Consider the following 19,548-nt stretch of genomic DNA (forward strand, 5'->3'; position numbering starts at 1 on the left):
TGTTAGTTTAGAGTTTTAATTTCAATAAAATACCTATATTTCAGATGTACAAAAAAATTATTCGATTATAATTATCATAAAAATTTATTTTTTATATTATAATATTTTTCTTGATATTCGTAAAATTTTTGTAAAAACTAAGTTTTGGGTTCGGGTCAACCCAACACACTTTGAACATTTATTATATTTAATTATTTTTTCCAATTTTTTTTTAATGTATTAAATTAAATCGAACATTTCCACTAACATTATTATTAGTCATTACATGCCTACTAAATAGCAAATCGTCACAAAAGGACATCGATTCCTAACTAATTTTCTATCAATGATGTATTTTAAAATTTGACATCAAATTCAACAAACAAACTGGGCATCGCATGGGGCACAAAACTAGTTAAGGATATATAATGAACATTTATATTTTATAAAATGATCAATCACAATGTGAGAGAAGATTATCCTAGTTTTGTATTAAATTAATATATGTTTATGAGCGTCATTTGAATATTATACTACATACATTTTAAATCTAACATTGATAGATGTTTATTCGAATTTGATACATAGATGTTCATTTGAATATGTGTATATTCACACATATATTAATGTATGTTCATTCACATGTTAAAAAATGTTCAACAATTAATCACATATTGTTAATTCATTATAGACCTTTGATGATTCTATTTTAAAATATAATATAATCTTATGGTATTTAATTTCATCCACATATAATATCAACATATATTAAGTTGTATTTTGACATATCTATCTATATATACTATATATAAAAAGGAGTTCCTTTTAAAGGAACGGTGCTACATGACACTCTTCAAAGTATGTGTGCTATGTCTCAATGCCACATCATTATCCAAATTATATGCGCCACATAAGCTAGGCACTTCACTTAACAAAATAAAATATGCTTTGAACAAGATTTGAACCCATAACCTCCAATACATATAGGTAATACATTTACCATCTCAACCAACTATTATTGATGTTTCAAGTTTGACATAATATTATATATTCATTACAATTATTAAGTAAATTAGAGGTAATATAATCCATTTATTTTTCACAAGATTAAATATAAATACAAATGTTAAAAAAAAAAAAGTAACATTTGAAGCAACGCCCGAAACGCTACACACACTAACTATACAAATAGTCAAACATAATTAAGTACACAAACTAGCAATTCAGGGCATCGCCCGGGGAACACACTAGTTGAGTTATTATTAATGGTCATCTACATATTAATAAATATTCATTTGGATTTTGATATATGTTCTTTTTCATATTAATAAATGTTCATTTAGAATTTAATATATGTTCATATAGATTTTATACGGTTTCAACTCATATTAAAATATTTTTGTATCTTTATAGTGCGTTCATTTCTGAATTCGTAATTTTTATTCACGCGCAAATGTTCAATTTTGAATCCTTAGATTTCACGTACTTTTGTTTGGAATTATGTGTTGTTATTATTGTTTTGGAAAATTTGATTGATCTCTTATTGTGCAAGATGATCAAATAAGGAACTTGAAGGCGACATATATATTGTGCTCATATTATATTTTTCATGGAAAACACAAAAATATATAATTAGAGGTGCAACAAGAAGGATTATATATATAGACACTTTATTATACCAAATGTAACAAAGAATGTTCATTTAACAAGACACATATGTACATTTGGTTCACTTTCATGTATATGAAACAATTACATGTAAATATGTAATAGTATAGCTGTATAGAAATGCGTTATTATTGTAATTAAATTAAATTTATTTTATAATGGGAATTATTTTTTAACGTTTTATTTTAATAAATAGAATTTTAAAACGTATGTATTTGCATACATTTTACTATGAAACTTACACATAACTTTAGTAATGAACATTTGATGATACAAAAATGAACATCTGTTAAAATACGAATAAACAAAAATGAACACTGGATCATTCAATACGTTTTATAATAAAAATAGTATGAACACAATAATCCTTATAAATAAATTTGCTCTATTATTTTTATTTATAGAAAAATCTTAAAATTCAATTCTAAAAAAGTATTAATTTGAAAAAAAAAAACTCGTTTTAATAAAAATGAACATTTAATAATACATAAATGAACATTTACCAATACAGAAATGAACATGTTATAAAAATTTACAAGAAATTCATAAATGAAAAGGGGCGGGGCGGGGCACAAGCGGAGGGTGTGGGGGTGCAGGTAGTGTTCCCTGACGTGGGGTGTAGTAAAAATTTGTACTAATTTATTTATTGATAATATACAATAACTTAAAGTGTTAATTTTTGTTAATTATTGTCACTTTGTTTTAAAATTATATATTAATAAAATATATTATCGAGTTGCTCAAGATTTTATCGTGTTGAGTCAGAGCTTGCTCAACTAGTGCTCATTAACGTTTCAAGTCGAGACGAATTTCAATCAAATCAGCTCGGTTAAAACAACTCGAGTCAAGTTTTAACCGAGCTTTGATCAATTCAAGTTGCTCGCAAGCCATTCAACTCAATTAACAGTTTAACCCCATAGTTTGCTACCTAGGCCTACAATACGCCTTGTCGCCTTCTAGTCTTCTAGACCAGCTGAAATTACCATACTCCGGACTTTCGAAACTTTGATTTTAGGGTTACAAATCTTACAATCAACGTTTGGATTTTTAATCACATTAAAATGGAGTTTAGAGATTTAATCAAAGACAAGAAATTTTGGGTCGCCTCCCTCTTGATTGCTTGGGCTGCTGGACTTCAGGTAATCAATCCTTTTCTATTTTTGTTTACTATTGAAATTCTACATTTGCGATTTTTAATTTGTGTAATACAGAAATCAATTGTGCTTTTTTTTTTTTCGTATTTTTGACCTGAAAATTTGGGCGAATTTAGGGGCATATGATGTGGTTACAAAGGCAGGATGCATTCAAGCAGAAATTTGGGAATTTAGACGAAAATGATGATCAGAAGAATTTAAATTGAATGTGGGTTGCAATTTGAGAATTTGGGTTTTTCAGTATGTAATTGGTAGTTGATAAAATAGCAAGGATTATTGTAGAATGTATTGTATTGAATCTACTTGTGAATGAACTATTTTGCAAATAACAAAATTATTCTACTAGTTTTGATTTGAAAAAGTAATTATTCATTTTATTGTAATTGTTATGGATTCTTTCTATGAGGTTAAATCTTATAAATGGTGTGTTTTGCTGAAAACTGATCATTGACTTTTTATGCATATTCATGTGTCCAAGAGTCTAATCGATAAATGATTTTAGTTGGTGTAAATTGGATGATATGTGTATACCTGTATTTATGGGTAGTTTCATCCGTATTAATAAGATCTAGATATAGAAGAAACTTGAATTTAGCTTGAATTTTTCTTCCGTTGCCAAAGCGGGGGGGGGGGGGGGGGGGGGGGGGGGGGGAGGGGGGGAAAGTTCTATGAAAAGGCTTCGCGTGAAATAGGGAATTATGAGTTGATGGAGAATTGGAGACTGTGGGAGTGCCTAGTGGTAGTGAAGATATGTTTGTTTTTTTTGAGTTTGGGTTGGTCATTGGTGTGTGTCGATGCTGTCCATTGAGCTGACAGTAACAAAGGAAAATAGTTGTAAATTACATTATAAAGCCTTTTCTGCTCAGCAGCTCTATTGGTTTACCATTGTTGCCTTTTGTAAGGGTGCAATGTTTGTGAAAGTTGTGGTGCTTTGGGGAAAATAGTGACCATGTCTGAATGACTTGGTATTGGTTGGTCGTGGTCAATTCATAGAAGATAATTGGGGTTGTTCATGTTCTTTTCATCGAAATGTGAATCAATTTTGCAAGGACTTGTCTGAGTCAATGAGAAGTTTTATGAAACTTTGAACTCCTCCTCCCTTTGATAGTAATAAGGGTTCCTGCCTTTTTGTAATAGCTCCAACATAGATTGCTTCATTAAGGAATACTTATTTGGATAAGATCTCTGGTTGACTTAGAGCTGGTAATTTTTTCCAGAATTTTTGTGCATGGATTCCCTTGCGACAAGGGCCTTTATTCTGCTAGTCCATCTCATATTGTCATTTTATCTTATGCGTAAAGCAACCTTGTTTGTAACTTCAGCTAGAGTCAGCTTTGTCTTGAAAATCCACAATACTATGGAGCTTTATAAAACTTTCAGACAATTTGAAACTGTTTTGCCTTTTTTTGGGTGTAACATCAAATTGGGGACAAGTATTGAGCATTATGCAACCTCTCAACACGATACTTGATTCCTCTTCTTGGATCACTTCTTAAATTACTATCTGTTATGAGACAATAAGACAATGTTCCCTGCTTCGGCTGTAATGTAAAACTGTCTATCTCATCTTAGGTTCTCTCTAACAACTTATTATGAGTCTATATCTAGAAGAGAATAGAAGTATAAAGAAATTCTTATGACGGGTAAGTCTAGAACTTACAGAGAGTTTCTTCACATAAAAAGACTAATCTTATTTTTTATCATTTCCTTTTCTTGTAAAGGGTTTTTTTTTTTTTTTTTTTTTTTTTAAAAAAAAAAAAGGCTGTTATTGACTTGTCTGGCACATTGACAGGCTTGATATTTTTTTGGTTCCAGGTGCGGAGCTTGTGTGAAGGAAGGTGAGGGTGGTGTTATGCATTGTTGGAGAATTTATTGGAGGGATAAGAGTAGAAGCTCGATAGGTGTGGTGGGGGTTGTGGTGGTGGAATCATTGATGGAAGGGATAAAGGATAAGAGGTTGGTACTGGTCAGGTGGACTGGTGGAGTGAGGGTTACAGAATATGCATGCATTACATATATATACACTCGACTTCATAGCTTTAGATCGTTATTACATATGTTTCTAATCACTTCAGCTTTAAGTTGTCCGTCACTTTCTGAAAACATGTCCATGTAACTTGACTTATAATTAGTGTATAAGTCATACAGGTTGTAATGCCTTATGTTGTGGAGTACTTGGTGAAACTGATTAATTTCCATAGCTTCCAGTGGGGGTGTTTAGGAGTTTAAAGCGTTGCTTGATATAGACTGTAGAGCTTGTAATACTCCGTAGTTGATTTTCCCTTTAATTTAAGTTGTTGCTGTAAGTCTATTGGCTGATAGTACCAAAGAAAATACTACTGTGAAATACAAACATCATATTACAAGAGCAAGAATGTATAAAAGATTATCCAGGATTAAGTGTTCACTTAATTTAATTTGGCCGTCCTTTGATGCAGTAGTACGTTTTGAATTAGGAAGATTGACATGTTTGGCAAAATATCATGCAGTTCAAATTATAAGTCAATATTACTAGATATATGATTTAATGCACCCGAGTCAATAATCCATTGATTCAAAACAATTTGGGAGTAGTAGCAGTAGTATTAGTGAACTTAAGTGTAGCAAACAACTGTTGGAGTCAATGTAGTTAAAATGGATTGATCTACATCACCCATATCGCTACTACCTTGCTGTCAACTCTTGGTATTGGCGGCAAAATTTTCATGACCATGCCCACCATTGTAGCCTCTTCCAGGGCCCCAATGGGCTGCACCTCTACCTCCAAGATCTGTATACTTCTCAGGACACCGAACTAGCTCAAACAATGTTCCTTATCGGGATCTTTGTGGCCACAATGTGAGCAAGTATGAGGTTCAACGCTGCCCCAATCTGCAACCCTTGTCCAGATCCTTGTGCTTGACCATCCATAGCAAAGCTTGCCATATCGATGCTAGTCCCTAGTGCATCAACTATCATGTTACGCCTTTTAGCAACCAACACAGTTCCGTGAGCATAAGAAAGAAAGGGAAGGGGATGCATCATGACTCATGAACTGCCAAGCAACAGTGCAACACATCATATTCAATAGTAGCGGAGCAAGTACAAGTTGGAGCCTAAATAGCACTTACAATTTCATTCCACAAAGTACACAAATCATCGTAACTTTTTTCTCAACCGTTTCATTGGAAAATCTATCACGTAGATCTACCATGAATCTTTCACATTATCAGTAAGGCATAGTTTGTCTAATAGAGAAATCAACCGTATCAAAAATCTAAGCCGATTAATAGAAATTGGTATATTCATCCGGGTATTGTTTGCATGGTGTATTCAAGGGTATTGTTTGCTCATTTAGATAATTATTATTCATTTTATCATCAAATGGACAAACAAATACCCTTGGGTGCACCGTGCACCGGGTGTATATAACAATCTTTCTATGATTGACAATCCCCCACTTTTATATTCGGAAGATTTTTTTTAGTTGCAGTAACATAGTAGGGCTAGTTAGAGCTATTCACCAGTCCAAGATCGGACCAAGCTTAACCGGATCAAAAATCGAAAATTTAATTTCTTTACTACCTACAAACAACCTACTACGTATTAAAACATTCACATCATTAATCCACAGTTCCACACATCTTCTCTCCTCCTTCACTTTAATCTTCCAAAAGAAAATGAAAAGAATATTTTTTTTTTCTTTTTTTTTTTTAAGGAATGAAAAGATTAAGTTTTGTTGAAGCAATGAAAAGATGAAGTTTTGTATAAATAAACGAAGCAAATATTATTGTAGTAGGATATGGCTTGTGTCGTCTAAAAAATACTTGTATAAAAATGGTTATTCGGAATTTGGGATGCTTAAGACGTATTGTCGCATATCCGTGTATCCTAAGTAAATCCTACACTTAGTGACCTAGGTCACCTACAACGCTATCTAGCTAGTCGGCTACACTCAAATTGTAATTGATCTGAGTAGACAATACTCAAATAGGGTTTATCAACTTATCATTAAAAGTCGTCGTAATCAGATCAAAGTTAGCCCTACAACAACTTGATCAAAATTAGCCCAACCTGATTTTGGGCAGATTTTTTCGACTGTGTCGTTTTTTTTTTATTTTTTTTTTTGACAGGTTTGAGAATGGATTTTTACTTTTTATGTATTTTTATTGATTTTCTTGGCCCACCCCTAAAAGTCCGCACAGCTCGGATATTTTAGGCGGGATTGACAAAAATCCGGCTCAATCTCTCCGAGAAGTGGGCTGATTTTTAACCTTGGCCCGGCATGTGCCCGCCCAATAATCACCTCTAGTTGCAGTTACTTGTGCTTTTAAACAATGCCCTAATTACTAATGGAGTAGTAGTTATCCTATTACTAAGTCTCCATGGTTCCACTAATACGCCGCCGTTTAGCCACGATCAACATAAAAAATCCTGTAAAACTCTTCGTTTTGGTGATGTAAAATTTGTTGTCTCTTTTACCGCACAAGTACATAAACAATTGGTTGGCAAAGGGTTTTATTCTGGAGTTAGGGGTTTAAGCATTGAAGCAGAAAAAACTCATCGAAATAGAAGAAATGGTGTTATCAAACAAGAAATTGAAGCAGCAAATAAAAGCTAAATTTGCAGAAATTTCAAATTCAAAGAACCCAGATTTCGAAATCGTAAAAAACCCAGATTTCGAAATTGTAAAAAACCCAGAAACCCCAAAATCACTGAAACAATTGCTCGATTCAACAACCCAGAAACCCAGATTATCAAAGAGAGAAAAACGCAGGGAAAATCTATCAACTGGTGAAAATAACGATATTCATGTTGAAAAATCTTCAAAGGGGAAGAAAAGGAAGAGAGAGAAAGTGGGTGTTGAAGATGAGGGTGGAGTTGAGCTTAAGGTTGACGAGAATGGGGGTGGAGTTGAGCTTAGGGTTGACGAAAATGGCGGTGGAAAGCTTGAGGTTGTTGCAAATGGCGGCGAGGGTGAAAAATTGAGTATCAAGAGATTGAAGAGGATTGAGATGAATAAGAGAAAGGAGAAGGAGAAGAATGAATTGATAGAGAAATTGAGAGGTGAAAATGGGGGTGGATTTGGGCTTAAGATTGTCGATAATGGCGATGGAAAGCTTGAGGTTGTCGAAAATGGCGGCGAGGGTCGAACATTGGGTGTCAAGAAATTGAAGAAGATGTTAAATTGGGAGAAGGAGAAGAATGAATTGGGAGAGAAAAGTGAGGGCGATGTTGTATTGGGTGTGAAAGAAGGTAGTGATTTAAGCAAGGAAAAAAGAGTTCCTATGAAGAAGAAAAAGAAAAAGAAGAAGAAATCGAAGTTGAAATCGAAAGCAAAGATTGAGACCGAGGAGAAGCAGTCTGAGGTTGATAATGCTGTTTTTCCAGAACAAATTGTTGATGAGACTAGGTATATCTCAAATTTGAACATGTTCATTTGGTTAATTTTTGTGTTTGGTTTGATTTGTTGTTAAATCTTAAATGCTAATGTTAATATACTATTATGTATGTAATTGTATGCGTTTGTAAATGTTGATGTCAATTTTTTTTGGAGGAGAAGTGGTGCCTTATATAGATGTTGTTTTGGTTTATTTGTTTGACAGGGAAGGAAATGAGGATGATTGTAAGAAAGTATATGTTGGAGGGATGCCATATAGTTCGACCGAGGATGATATGTGGAGTTTCTTTGATCATTGTGGTACTATAACTGATATTGATTGTATGAAATTTCCTGAGACTGGAAAATTCAGGGGTATTGCTTTTATCAGCTTTAAGGTACTTATAATTTATCACTAAGATGATTTATATTGTTTTGGATTTCTGAGCATTTATACTTGACTTTGTACTCATGAAGATCGAATATCAGTGCTTGACATATTGCTTTTGAACATTAAAAATATATCATAGTGACATTCAGACATTGTTTGGGCTGGGGGAGAAGAATTAACACTTGATAAGAATGATGTTACTGAATTCCAAGAGATGTGAATAAAGGATTAGTATGGAGCATGTAGAAACTGTTGTTTGTGAGAACTGTTCTTCCTCTGTTGTCTCTTCTTCCCTTTCTTTAAATTTTATCAAATATTCTGTAGTAACCCCTTTTCATTTTGCTGCTTCTGAATTTTACCAATCAGAATTAATCATCTTTTGGTGAAATATTAGACATAGTAAACAGGTTGACATATACAACACACTCTATCATGATACAATACAGTTCTGTCAGTGTATGACTGGTTAATGCTGTAGATTAGCCTGAATTCTGAGTCATTTGGTGGATTAAGCAGTTTTGCTAAACTTTACATGATATTAGAGCCTCAGAGGAACAAAGGATTAATACAGAGTATGAAACAACAATTACTTGACATACGCACATACCAACATCAAGGATTTGTAATTCTAGACTTGCTCCATGTTTCAAGTTAAGCAAGATTTACACATATTAGCCGAGCCTAGGTGTACATCAAGAATTTGTAACTTCTATACTTGCTCCATGTTTCAAGTTAAGCAAGATTTACACATATTAGCCGAGCCTAGAGAGTTTCATTTGTGATGTCATCCTTTCTTGTCATTAAATATTGTACCACAACATTTGTCCCTGGCAGTAATCTCTTTGCAACACTTCTTCATTTCTTAGTCACTATGACTGAAATACTTCCAGAGGATTTTCATTTTTATGAAGTTTAAATTAGTTCTCGTTTGTATCAATCAAAGCAACTAACCTTTGTAATCCTCTGGCTTCAAGATATGCAGGCCTGATTCCTGATATATTTTACATAAATTAACCATTGTGCCAGTGATCTTACTTTGTCATGTTTACTGTAGCGAACTATTAATTACTTGTAGAGTTCCTTCAATTTGGTAAGTCATTATCACTTAAACAATTTGACAATGACATCTTATAGGGTGGTGGAGAATGCCATCTTATAGGGGGTTGGAGAGACTTGGAAGTTGTAGCTGCTCGGTTATTTTAAGGCTTTGGTGTTACTGCCTAGATTACTGGATGATACTATAATTTTGATGTATAAACATGCTTTTTTGATATCCTTGGTTTTGAGTCTTTTTACAATAAATTCTCTCTTCCTTGTGCTTGGTCAATATATTGTACTTTCCTTATTTTATAATGTTATCATGCTTTTTGCAGACAGAAGAGGCTGCTAAAAAAGCCCTGGCACTAGATGGATCTGAGATGTACGTGTTTTCCAATATGCATCTGTCTATTGATTTTTTGTCTTACTTAAGTTTCACATCATTCATATACTTGTGTCAATCTGCTCTTATCTCAGGGATGGCTTTTACCTGAAAATTCAACCCTACAAGGCAACTCGTACCACTAAATCATCAGCCTTTATCCCACCAGTCATAGAGGGCTACAACAGGATATATGCTGGAAACTTGTCATGGGATATCACAGAAGAAGACTTGCAAAAGTTCTTTTCTGATTGTAATATAACGTCCATCCGATTTGGGGAGGATAAAGAGACTGGAGAATTCAAAGGATACGCACATGTGGACTTCTCTGACAGCGACTCTCTTACAAAAGCATTGAAACTGGATCAGCAGGTAGTAAGTGGACGGACTGTGAAGATAAGTCGTGCAGTCCCTGTGAGAGCAGGTATAAGAAATCCAGGGTCTGTCTCAGCACCATCAACTGTAAAACCTCAACAGAATAATATTGGAGTTATGCCACCAGCTGTAAAACCTGAAGAGAATTATAGTGTTATTATGCCAGCAGCTGTACAACCTGAAGAGAGTTATGATGAAGTTTTTCCACCAGTAGTACAACCACCAGAGAATAATACCGGGGTTAGCTCTGGGAAGCTTAAGAGGAGGACTTGCTATGAATGTGGTGAACGCGGTCACATTTCTTCTGCCTGTCCAAAGAAACAAGCTGCTGAACAAACCGCTCCAAATGCTGGTTAGTAGTCATAGAATTGTGAACATCTCCAACCACTTGCCGTGGAGAATTTTTTGTGACGCACTTGCAGTAGTTGATTACCAGCATATTGACTCTTTTATATATGGTCTATATTTATAAAAGGAATATTATCTTTCTTGCCCTCATAGAGTTGAGTTACACAGTATTTTCTAGGTTTTTTTTTTTTTTTTTTTTTTTGTTACACAGTATTTGCTAGTTTTACGGATTCGTAATTTGTACCTCTTTCTCCCCTTCTGTAGGAGCAACTTCTACCATTTTGTTTTCTGAAAAAGATAATATGAAATTTCACAATCTCAGGCTATCTGTTCAAATTCCAAAGCTTGTATGCAACACATTAGTCGGTCATTAAAAAAATTGTGAAGTTCTCTTTTGCCATTTGAGGAATCAATTGTGAAGCTCTTTGCATCCAAATACGTGTGTTGTATGAAAGATTCGTCGTGATTTGACTTTCCGATAATAACTTGTGTTCTATCAAGGGTAATTGGAGGCTATATGAAAATCGAGTACAAGAAATGAATTATATGATGATGAGTTGAGCTAAGTTCAAGCTTAAGATATATTTGTTAAGTTAAAAGTAAAGTTTAGAACTTTTTAAAACTGAATAAACTCATCTTCATTTAAAATTTCTGTTAGGTTATCATAATTATCATGTTGAGATTATTGACAATGTTTTGGCAACTAATCGAACTTTTTCTATCTAATACATATTACTACGTTGACCTTGCTTTTATAAAAGTTTCATATCTATTGACTATTGCAATGTTTTCCTATTTGCATATGCTTTTCCCCCCTCTCTCTTCATCTTAAAATCCGCATAACTTTTATGTTGCAATATTTGCGGAACTTCAAAACATTTTTGTAAACATTTGAGGTTAATATATTGAGGTCATTAAGAGTGAGCGTGAAACTCCTTTGCCTCCTCCAAGAAACTATGAGTATATATATAAAGTACTCCCTCCGTCCCTAAATTACATTCCTCTTTGAAAATTTACACGGAAATTAAGGAGGAAAGAATAGGACAAATAACAATAATTAGATAATGCAATGGGAAGTACAAAGATAGATTAGTTATTACTCATGACATGTCATCAATCCTTTGCAAAAAAAAAGGACCAATCACATGCTCCTAATTGAAAATTTTTAACCAATCATATTCATTGTAATTTGGCACAAGGATTATGAGTGAGATTAGGTAAGGATGAGTGAGAAAGCATTAAATATAAAACAGAAAAAGAGAGTTGATTTACTAAAAAAAATTACCAAAAATAGAAAGAAGGAATGTAATTTTGGAATACCAAAAATAGAAAGGATGAATGTAATTTAGGGACGGAGGGAGTACATTTTATCCTTGAGCATAACAATAAATCAATTAATAAGTTTTAATAAATATTTACAGTCAAAATTGAGAACATAGTCTAATTCCATATCTAGTTGATAAACATAGAAGCTCTCTATACAGAATCAATGACGTGACATGATGACTTCGTCGTTTCATCTCAACTTTGGAAACAGTTGTTCAACAAAGTTATCTGGTGATGAGGGTTTGGATTCTACTGATGTAAAAACAAAGATCAGTAATCCAAATTTGTTAGTAGGCTACAGAGAAAATGCAATTTTCGTAGAAACAATGTGTGAATAAATTGGACTGTTCATGTTGATTTGATACCATTATTAGATTGCCGAGAAATATCTTCTTCACTTTCATGAGATGAATGAGGATGTACCTTCATAGGCATCTCAGGAGACTGTGTGCTATCATCAAGAGGAGAGGAAATATGGTCCTCTCTCTGAATCAAATTAGCTCCATGTTCATCAACCTTAGTGTCTTCATCAGATAAGTCGCTGGGCTCCTCTTCATTAGCGAAATCTGGAACCATTCCATTTTCATGATCAAGTTTGGTGTCCTCATCAGATGGAGGGCAATGCCCGTCTTGATGATCAATGAAGTCTGACGGTTGTGATCCATCAACATCGTCACAAGAAGGCATGGCAGTTACTACCCCACTCTCATGCAAGCAGATCTGTGCATCACCTACTTCATTCACAGAAATACAAAGCTGAGATTCATCCATATCTTCTTCATTTACGCTTGCAATGTCTGGATGACAGGGGGGGTGATGATGATTGACCAAACGAACTGGGTGATGCATCTGTTGTACATATTCAATATCAGTTAAAGCATAATTTGGTATTAATTGGTCGTCTCTACATGTGTTATCCTCTTCACATTGCTCCAACTCATCTTTCCGCCTTCGTTTTCCCATTCCTTTTCTTCTGATCTTCTCCTTACCCCTACCTCTCTTGTTGCAATTCTCATTTTCTGGCGATGGTGATGCTACTGTGACAACACTTCCTGCTTGGTCACGTAAACACTCATGAATGATATATCTGATCCTGGTTATTGAGTGTATTTGCTCATTATCCAATCCTTGTAGGGACATTGTATCAGAAATGTGTGCGACTTCACGTAGGGTTGCATTCTACAATTTATTTGAAAAGTAGAAAAATGAAGACATGGAAAAAAGGAACAAAAAGAAAGAGATTAACCAAAACCAAACATTTTTTTAAAGCATAGTTCACTTAAAAAACAAAAACAAAAACAAAAAAATTCAAGGAGAAATTGAAATTAATAATTCCAACTATTGACAGCCACTTATTATAATTTCAACTATGAATTATTCCAAAATAACCCTAACTATGTGGATGCCGATCCAAAACTGTCCAGTGACCTGAAGAAAATGGTTATTAGGTTAGAATTCTCCTGTTACCACCATCTCTCCACCCCATTTTTTCCCCACGAGATCCCATCCTATCTCCCAACAACTTTCCTCCCCCACTCCATTCCCCTTTTTCAGCAACTCCCCTACTTCATCTCCTCTACCCTTTTTGGGCACAACCAAAAGATTAAAAGAGAGCTCAGGTGGTATTTGGTTGCAAGGTAAGCAATTACAGTGGTGGGGACACTTTTCGGCAAATAAGATTTGACAATGAGGATGGATAGAACTTCGAGAATAACTTTTTTTTGTTGCTAAATTGTACTACCCTGACTTTGATTTCAGAAAATAAAATTTTGTGGCAAGTAAGGAGTCATTGATTTACATGGTGGGAATATCTGACGGTAATGTCAAGTGCAGGTAGTGAGTGTGGTTTCCAAAAAGGGCAGCAGCATGGAAACTTGTTTTCACGATTAAAAGATAGCAGAGAAAACATTAAAGAATGAGAAAAGAAAAGGTGTGTTGGTAATGGTGGATGCCTTTTGTTCTTGAATTTAGATAGAGAAGGGGGAGGGGTGGTTGAGAATGGAAACAGAAGGGGCATAGCAGAGGCGGTCCAGGTGGCTTGGTTGGGGTTGAGAAGGTAGGGGTAATGGTAATTGAATGAAGTAGGCAAAGAGAATGGGGCGATGATGGCAAAGGCTATTGGGCAGGACTCAGGATAGATCCAAGGTGGCTGTTCTTTTAGGGGAAGAAGCTAATATATGCGTGAGATTGGGCTTGGAAATCAAGGGAGTAACTTGACTTGGCTGAGCAAGGGTCCAAGGGAATTGGCGCTTGGAGGACTTACTGGCAGGGAGGAAGAAGAGGATGAAGAAAATAAATAAATTTACCTGCTTTTCCGTTTAAGAATCACATGGAATCAATCTAAGAAGACACCTTCTATTGTTGAGATAATTTTAAAAAAGTTCATGGTTGAAATTATAAAAAAAACAAACCACCAATAGTTGGGATTATTCTTGTCAATTACTCCTTGTCTTTAGATATGTCCAGTACTATTTGATGAAAGAAAGTACTGGTCAGTGGTATGCAATCAAAGAGCATAACAAAGTTCAAAACAGAGGTTTTGTAAAAATCATTAAGAGTAAATTGTGGCTTTTAATAAATTTCTATTTAATCCAACATTCAAAACGGAGAAAAAAAAAAGAAAATAAAAACATTACCATTCTTTGAAACTCGGACGCAAGAGGAATTGGTCTTCCCACAAATCTACAAGTAATTCTCAAATACCAGTGCATATATTTGCTATCATCAGCATCTTCTCCACTATGCATGATATGGATATGCCGCTCTGACCATTCTTTGAGCTCCAACTCCATTTTTCCAGACAAGTCCACCCCACCATCTACTCCACGGCTCTTCCTTTCCCATCGGTCTACTGATTCTGGGATAGGTTGATTAGGCATGCCATACTGCCTCATACAACGATCTGGTAGGTGCCTCTCTGCCTTATCGAAGCATATCAGCATCGTTTTAGACCTCCCCAAAATTAAGCTGCTAGCTATATTATCAGGTATTACCATGGGGTCAACATTCTGATAGGGAAACCAGTCTACCTGCAATGGAACAGAATGAAAACCCATTGTCATCTGAAAATTATCCAAAACTTATATATAGAGAGACTGATCAGGTACGCGTACATCAGCCGGCTTTAACGAGTCCAACGCCTTACGATAGAAGGTTATGTCTCGATTTGTAGTAGGACCATTTTGTTTTCCTTTCCACCGAAGAACTAGAGGAAAGGTATCATAATATGAATCTTGGGGAAGTTTGGGTCTGCCAATATTCAGGTGGAAGTAACTCCAACACTGGGAAAAAAAAAAAAAAAAAAGTTAAGGTCACCACACACAAAAAGAAATCTCAAGGAATCTACAATATAAGTTAAAAAAACAAGCAGAATTAAGTACCTGTAATAGTGTTAAGCCGCCACTAACAGTGCTCTGAGATCTCAGTGATGCATTACCTAGTGCTCTATATAAAAAAGCCAATGCAGCAGCACCCCATGCATATCTTGCACTGTGGTCAAAATCCTCAAACAGAGGAAGGTACATCACTGGGACCTTATTACCAGTAGTAGTGGAAAAAATTGTACTTCCAACAAGGTAAAGAAGATAAGCCCGGGTATGGCGTTTTATATCTTCAGTTGATGCATTTTCAGGACGAGAGAAGCATTCTTTCAGCCAACTGAGCTTCACCATGCCACCACTAGTGTATCCAGAATCTGGTGCCTTTCCCAAATATCTTTCACATACAGCATCACATGAAGTATATGTGACCCCAATAACAGGTTCTCCATCAATTGCAAGTCCAAGTAAATAGGCAACATCTTCAAGGGTTACAGTCATTTCCCCAACTGTCAGGTGAAATGTATTTGTTTCCCTACGCCATCTTTCAACTAAGGCAGATATTAGTGGATTGTCTATGCTAATTGCAGGAATGAATTTCAAATACCCGAATCCCGCCTTATCAATTAACTCAATCTGCTTTGGTGTTAGTACCCACTGATTGAGCTTTGATGTGTGTTCATGACATCTAAGTGCACCACGCTCCTGAAAATGTATTTGCAAAAGCATTGCCAATGTTTTACCTGCCCTTCCCAAACAGCAGAAGAGACATGCTTCTCTTGATCATATAGCACAGAATCATCTAGTGGTCCAGGATTGAAAGCATAAAGGTCCATCTACATCAGACAAATAAAGTCAGAAACTGAGGCCAAAGTGAAACCATCAGCTGAAGACTGAAGTGTGAGTGAAAAAATGTATATATGCTTCATAATTTCATGGTCAACGATTACGAAGCTAAACTTTTTTTTTTTTTTTTTTTTTTGGACAAATTGTATAACTCTTTTGAAAGGGCTTCCTTTATTAGAATGCATGAGAGAACAGTATTAAGTGGAAGGGCGATATACAAGTCAATAAGCTAACTCCTCCAGAGTTGCCAAACTATAGAGTGACTGAAGTTATAATTAAACCAATGAGCTAACTCCTCCAGAGTTGCCAAAATACAGATTAACTGAAATCATAATTTTTTTTAAAAAAAAAAACAAAACAAAAAAAAAAAAAAAAAAACAAAAAGTACAACAAAACAAACATTAGGATGGAGAAAGCAATGCTAGAAAAGAAAAGATTTTGAGTGACCTAAATGAAATGCTTGATCTCTTCCCTATCAAGCTACAACAAAATGTAGTAAACAAAGGGCTGAAAAGAGACATTAACTGTCCCCAATAATCTAGTTATCTAGAGTCTTAGCATGAGGAAACAAGACACCCAAAGCTTCAATGCCCCCATAAATACCAATCTAAATAGGCCTCTGTCATTTATGTATGTAAAAACTATGATTAACCTATCGAATAGACTAACATTTTACCTAAAATGCAAGAGCGCTGGTGTCATTTATGAAATTCAATATTAATGTTCCCTTTGCTTATGTATTTCACACTTAAAAGTGGATAACTCAAATTGTTTTCCACATTTCATTTTCAGGTTTAAAAATGCCAATCCATATCCTAGAATGCCTTTATGTGCCCAAGTCTCAAATAGCAATTTTTTTCCCTAGAATGCCATATGCCCTCCAACACATTTATAAATAATGTCACTATTAAAAGCTGTGCCTATATCTTCGGCTAAAAAAAATGAGCCAGACCATATTGCAGAAACAAATAAAGAACAAAGGAAGATATCATCGTCAACTAGAATTACAATTATTATACCCAATTAAGCTTCACCAACCACATCCATTGTTATCAAGTATGCATTTAATTGAAAACATCACACACCAACACAAGAATAGCTATTAAACAAAAAATGGCTTCCCCAACCCCTTTTTTTTATAACCAGAACCAGCTCATCTCTGCCATTTAGTAGCAACATTTTCGTCTTTGTCTAATTACCACATTCCAAATAGCAAGAAGGTATGGTTACAGGCCTGACAGCTATGGCATACAAGGTAAAAATAGCTAATGATGACCTGAAGAGAAAACACACACACACACACACACACAGCTCTACAAACATCTGAATTACTTTAAATCTTTTTCTTTACAATTGACCCGATATTGCAACCAGCCCCATAAATCTTTTCATTCTAAATCACTCTCCCATTCTACTTAACATGAAAAGCAAAACTCTTCTGAATTTTTACTTCACTTGCAACATACCCCATTGGCACATAAACTCTTTTTGTTTTTTCCATCACCTCCCATTCTACTTAACATGAAAAGCAATATTCTTCCTTTTTTTTAATTCAATTACAACATACCCCATTGGCACATTGTTGAATAAGGAAACTATAGAAGAAACACGGATAAACCAATCAAAATAAGTTAAACACCGATAAGATGCAAGGTTTGAGTCATCAATGTTTTGAGTTACTTTAATTAAATTGTCCGTCTACCTTCTTTAATCTCTTCTTTAAACTACGTGCCTAACGGATATGTTGTATGTTCGGAGGTAGCACGTAACTAATTCAAGGCATGTACTCAGTCCTAATGTGCTGTAATTCTAAAATACAAGGTATTGATAGAAAAGAAGCAATTTTTGAAAACAAAATTCATCTTTTAAGTCAATTTATTAACTATTTCTTATATCCCACATTCCAAACTAACAAATGGGAAAAATTAAATAAGGTGGAATGTTAATAATCTGATTTTAATGAGTAATTCAGCAGCTTAAAAATTAAAAATTTTAGCAGAAAAAAGAACACTGACCTAAAAATTATAGCACTTGTATACAATATTCATAGACAACATTCAAAGCAATAGCAGTAACCCAAATGACAATTACACCTGCCATTGCTGCCAATTAGCAGAGGCAGCAAAAAATTGTTCATGAAAATTAAAACCATAACAATTAACATAAAACAAACCAAAAAAAAAATTAATGGTCAAAAAAAGAGCAATAATACTAAATTAAAGATACAAAGGAATTTGGTAAGCCTAAAAATTGTTGAAAGTTGAAAGAAAATGAGAAAAGGCAGTGATTTACCTAAGAGAGAGCGTGTGAGTCTTTGAATTCGATTTCTGGGAAAAAAGTTTGATCCTGAAATTTTAAAATTGGGGGAAAGTTGAGGTATTTTAGATAGAAATGGAAAAGAAAGAAGACGAGTAAAAGGGTTGTGTTGTTGTAGTTGTTTGTATGTGAGTGTTCATAAGGCTTCTTCGATTTGCTTTATTGTGAGTAGTTTTCTGATTGTTGAGGAACAACAAGATGTTAACCCAATATAGAGGACAGGAGATAGACTTTTTTTTTTTTTTTTTTTTTTTGAGCTTTAGGGTCCAATTGTGAGAAATTCCTAAAATATACTCTGTGTTTTGCAACAAAAGATTTAAAGAGATCAAAAGAGAACTTCAGATACTCAGATAATTCTTTTCTCTCTCCTCCTTTCTCTCACCAAAATTCTAGCCTCCATTGTTGAATTTTGAAGGGGTTTTCATCGATTTTAATCAGTAGAAAACCCCAATCCTTGTTTTTTTATTGTTTTTTTAGGTTTATAATAATGTTTTCTCCTTTTGGGAGGAACTTTTCTCCTTCGAAAGACAAGGGTTATCTCCTCTTTTCGAGGGAGAAATTTCTTAGTTTTGAATCCATGGTAGCAGATCTAATGGATTGTCGTGAAATTATTTCGTTGGTGAAAAAGTTATCAAGTTTTCGAATACGAACAGATGAATCAGAAGGAAAACATCCTCACGGCTACAAAAGATCGTTAGATTGTCTCTCCAACAAGGCTGTAATTTTCAGCAATATAAGCGGGAGATGCTCCGTAGTGCAAGATCTACTCGACGACCGTAGTTTTTATGAAGGAAAATTCTATATGATTCAATATCTTATGTATTTGTTAACGCCGAATCTCTATTGTAGATGTCGTATGACTTTTAATTAATGAAATATTTTTGCAGCAAGTCAATCTTTTCTATGAAGGCAGGAAGGCAAACAGGCAGCTGACTTATTAGCTAAATATTGTAGGACTTCTCCGAATCAAGATGTAACTCTTGTAATTTTGTATGATCCACCAGACTTTATCCGGGATGTAATTTTGGAGGTTAAGCCTCCCTAACTGT

The 19,548-nt window shown here is 34.6% G+C and overlaps 3 protein-coding genes across 4 annotated transcripts; 2 read left to right on the forward strand and 1 right to left on the reverse strand.

Moving 5' to 3' along the window:
- Nucleotides 1–2,544: 2,544 nt before the first annotated feature.
- Nucleotides 2,545–3,241, forward strand: LOC110696640. The gene is made up of 2 exons (XM_021873986.1): nucleotides 2,545–2,786; nucleotides 2,918–3,241. The coding sequence occupies exons 1-2, from the start codon at nucleotides 2,709–2,711 to the stop codon at nucleotides 3,005–3,007; spliced, it is 168 nt and encodes a 55-aa protein (XP_021729678.1). The 5' UTR covers nucleotides 2,545–2,708; the 3' UTR covers nucleotides 3,008–3,241.
- Nucleotides 3,242–7,271: 4,030 nt separating this feature from the next.
- LOC110696641 (nucleolin 2-like) lies at nucleotides 7,272–11,010 on the forward strand. The gene is made up of 4 exons (XM_021873987.1): nucleotides 7,272–8,193; nucleotides 8,387–8,558; nucleotides 9,925–9,971; nucleotides 10,067–11,010. Exons 1-4 carry the CDS (start codon nucleotides 7,358–7,360, stop codon nucleotides 10,701–10,703), a joined length of 1,692 nt encoding a protein of 563 aa, XP_021729679.1. The 5' UTR covers nucleotides 7,272–7,357; the 3' UTR covers nucleotides 10,704–11,010.
- A 1,059-nt stretch (nucleotides 11,011–12,069) lies between these two features.
- LOC110696642 (protein MAIN-LIKE 2-like) lies at nucleotides 12,070–18,832 on the reverse strand. 2 transcript variants are annotated; one of them, XM_021873989.1, is made up of 7 exons: nucleotides 18,476–18,832; nucleotides 18,199–18,285; nucleotides 16,081–16,173; nucleotides 15,401–16,042; nucleotides 15,134–15,301; nucleotides 14,657–15,049; nucleotides 12,070–13,199 (listed from the first exon to the last, which is right to left on the reverse strand). In XM_021873989.1, the coding sequence occupies exons 3-7, from the start codon at nucleotides 16,171–16,173 to the stop codon at nucleotides 12,369–12,371; spliced, it is 2,127 nt and encodes a 708-aa protein (XP_021729681.1). In that variant the 5' UTR covers nucleotides 18,199–18,285; nucleotides 18,476–18,832; the 3' UTR covers nucleotides 12,070–12,368. The 2 variants fall into 2 exon arrangements, with proteins under 2 accessions (XP_021729681.1, XP_021729680.1); XM_021873988.1 differs by lacking the exon at nucleotides 18,199–18,285.
- Nucleotides 18,833–19,548: the final 716 nt, after the last annotated feature.

Source organism: Chenopodium quinoa, unplaced genomic scaffold (genome assembly GCF_001683475.1).
Source record: "Chenopodium quinoa cultivar QQ74 unplaced genomic scaffold, ASM168347v1, whole genome shotgun sequence".
Lineage (NCBI taxonomy): Eukaryota > Viridiplantae > Streptophyta > Magnoliopsida > Caryophyllales > Amaranthaceae > Chenopodium > Chenopodium quinoa.

Coding starts and splice junctions, on each gene's coding strand:
- LOC110696642 (XM_021873988.1), bottom strand. CDS start 16,173: ATGGACCTTTATGCTTTCAATCCTGGACCACTAGATGATTCTGTGCTA. Junction 16,043..16,080: donor CTGCTGTTTGGGAAGGGCAG/GTAAAACATTGG, acceptor ATACATTTTCAG/GAGCGTGGTGCACTTAGATG. Junction 13,200..14,656: donor CGTCCGAGTTTCAAAGAATG/GTAATGTTTTTA, acceptor AATAAATTGTAG/AATGCAACCCTACGTGAAGT.
- LOC110696641 (XM_021873987.1), top strand. CDS start 7,358: ATGGTGTTATCAAACAAGAAATTGAAGCAGCAAATAAAAGCTAAATTT. Junction 8,559..9,924: donor TTGCTTTTATCAGCTTTAAG/GTACTTATAATT, acceptor TGCTTTTTGCAG/ACAGAAGAGGCTGCTAAAAA. Junction 9,972..10,066: donor GCACTAGATGGATCTGAGAT/GTACGTGTTTTC, acceptor CTCTTATCTCAG/GGATGGCTTTTACCTGAAAA.
- LOC110696640 (XM_021873986.1), top strand. CDS start 2,709: ATGGAGTTTAGAGATTTAATCAAAGACAAGAAATTTTGGGTCGCCTCC. Junction 2,787..2,917: donor CTTGGGCTGCTGGACTTCAG/GTAATCAATCCT, acceptor GGGCGAATTTAG/GGGCATATGATGTGGTTACA.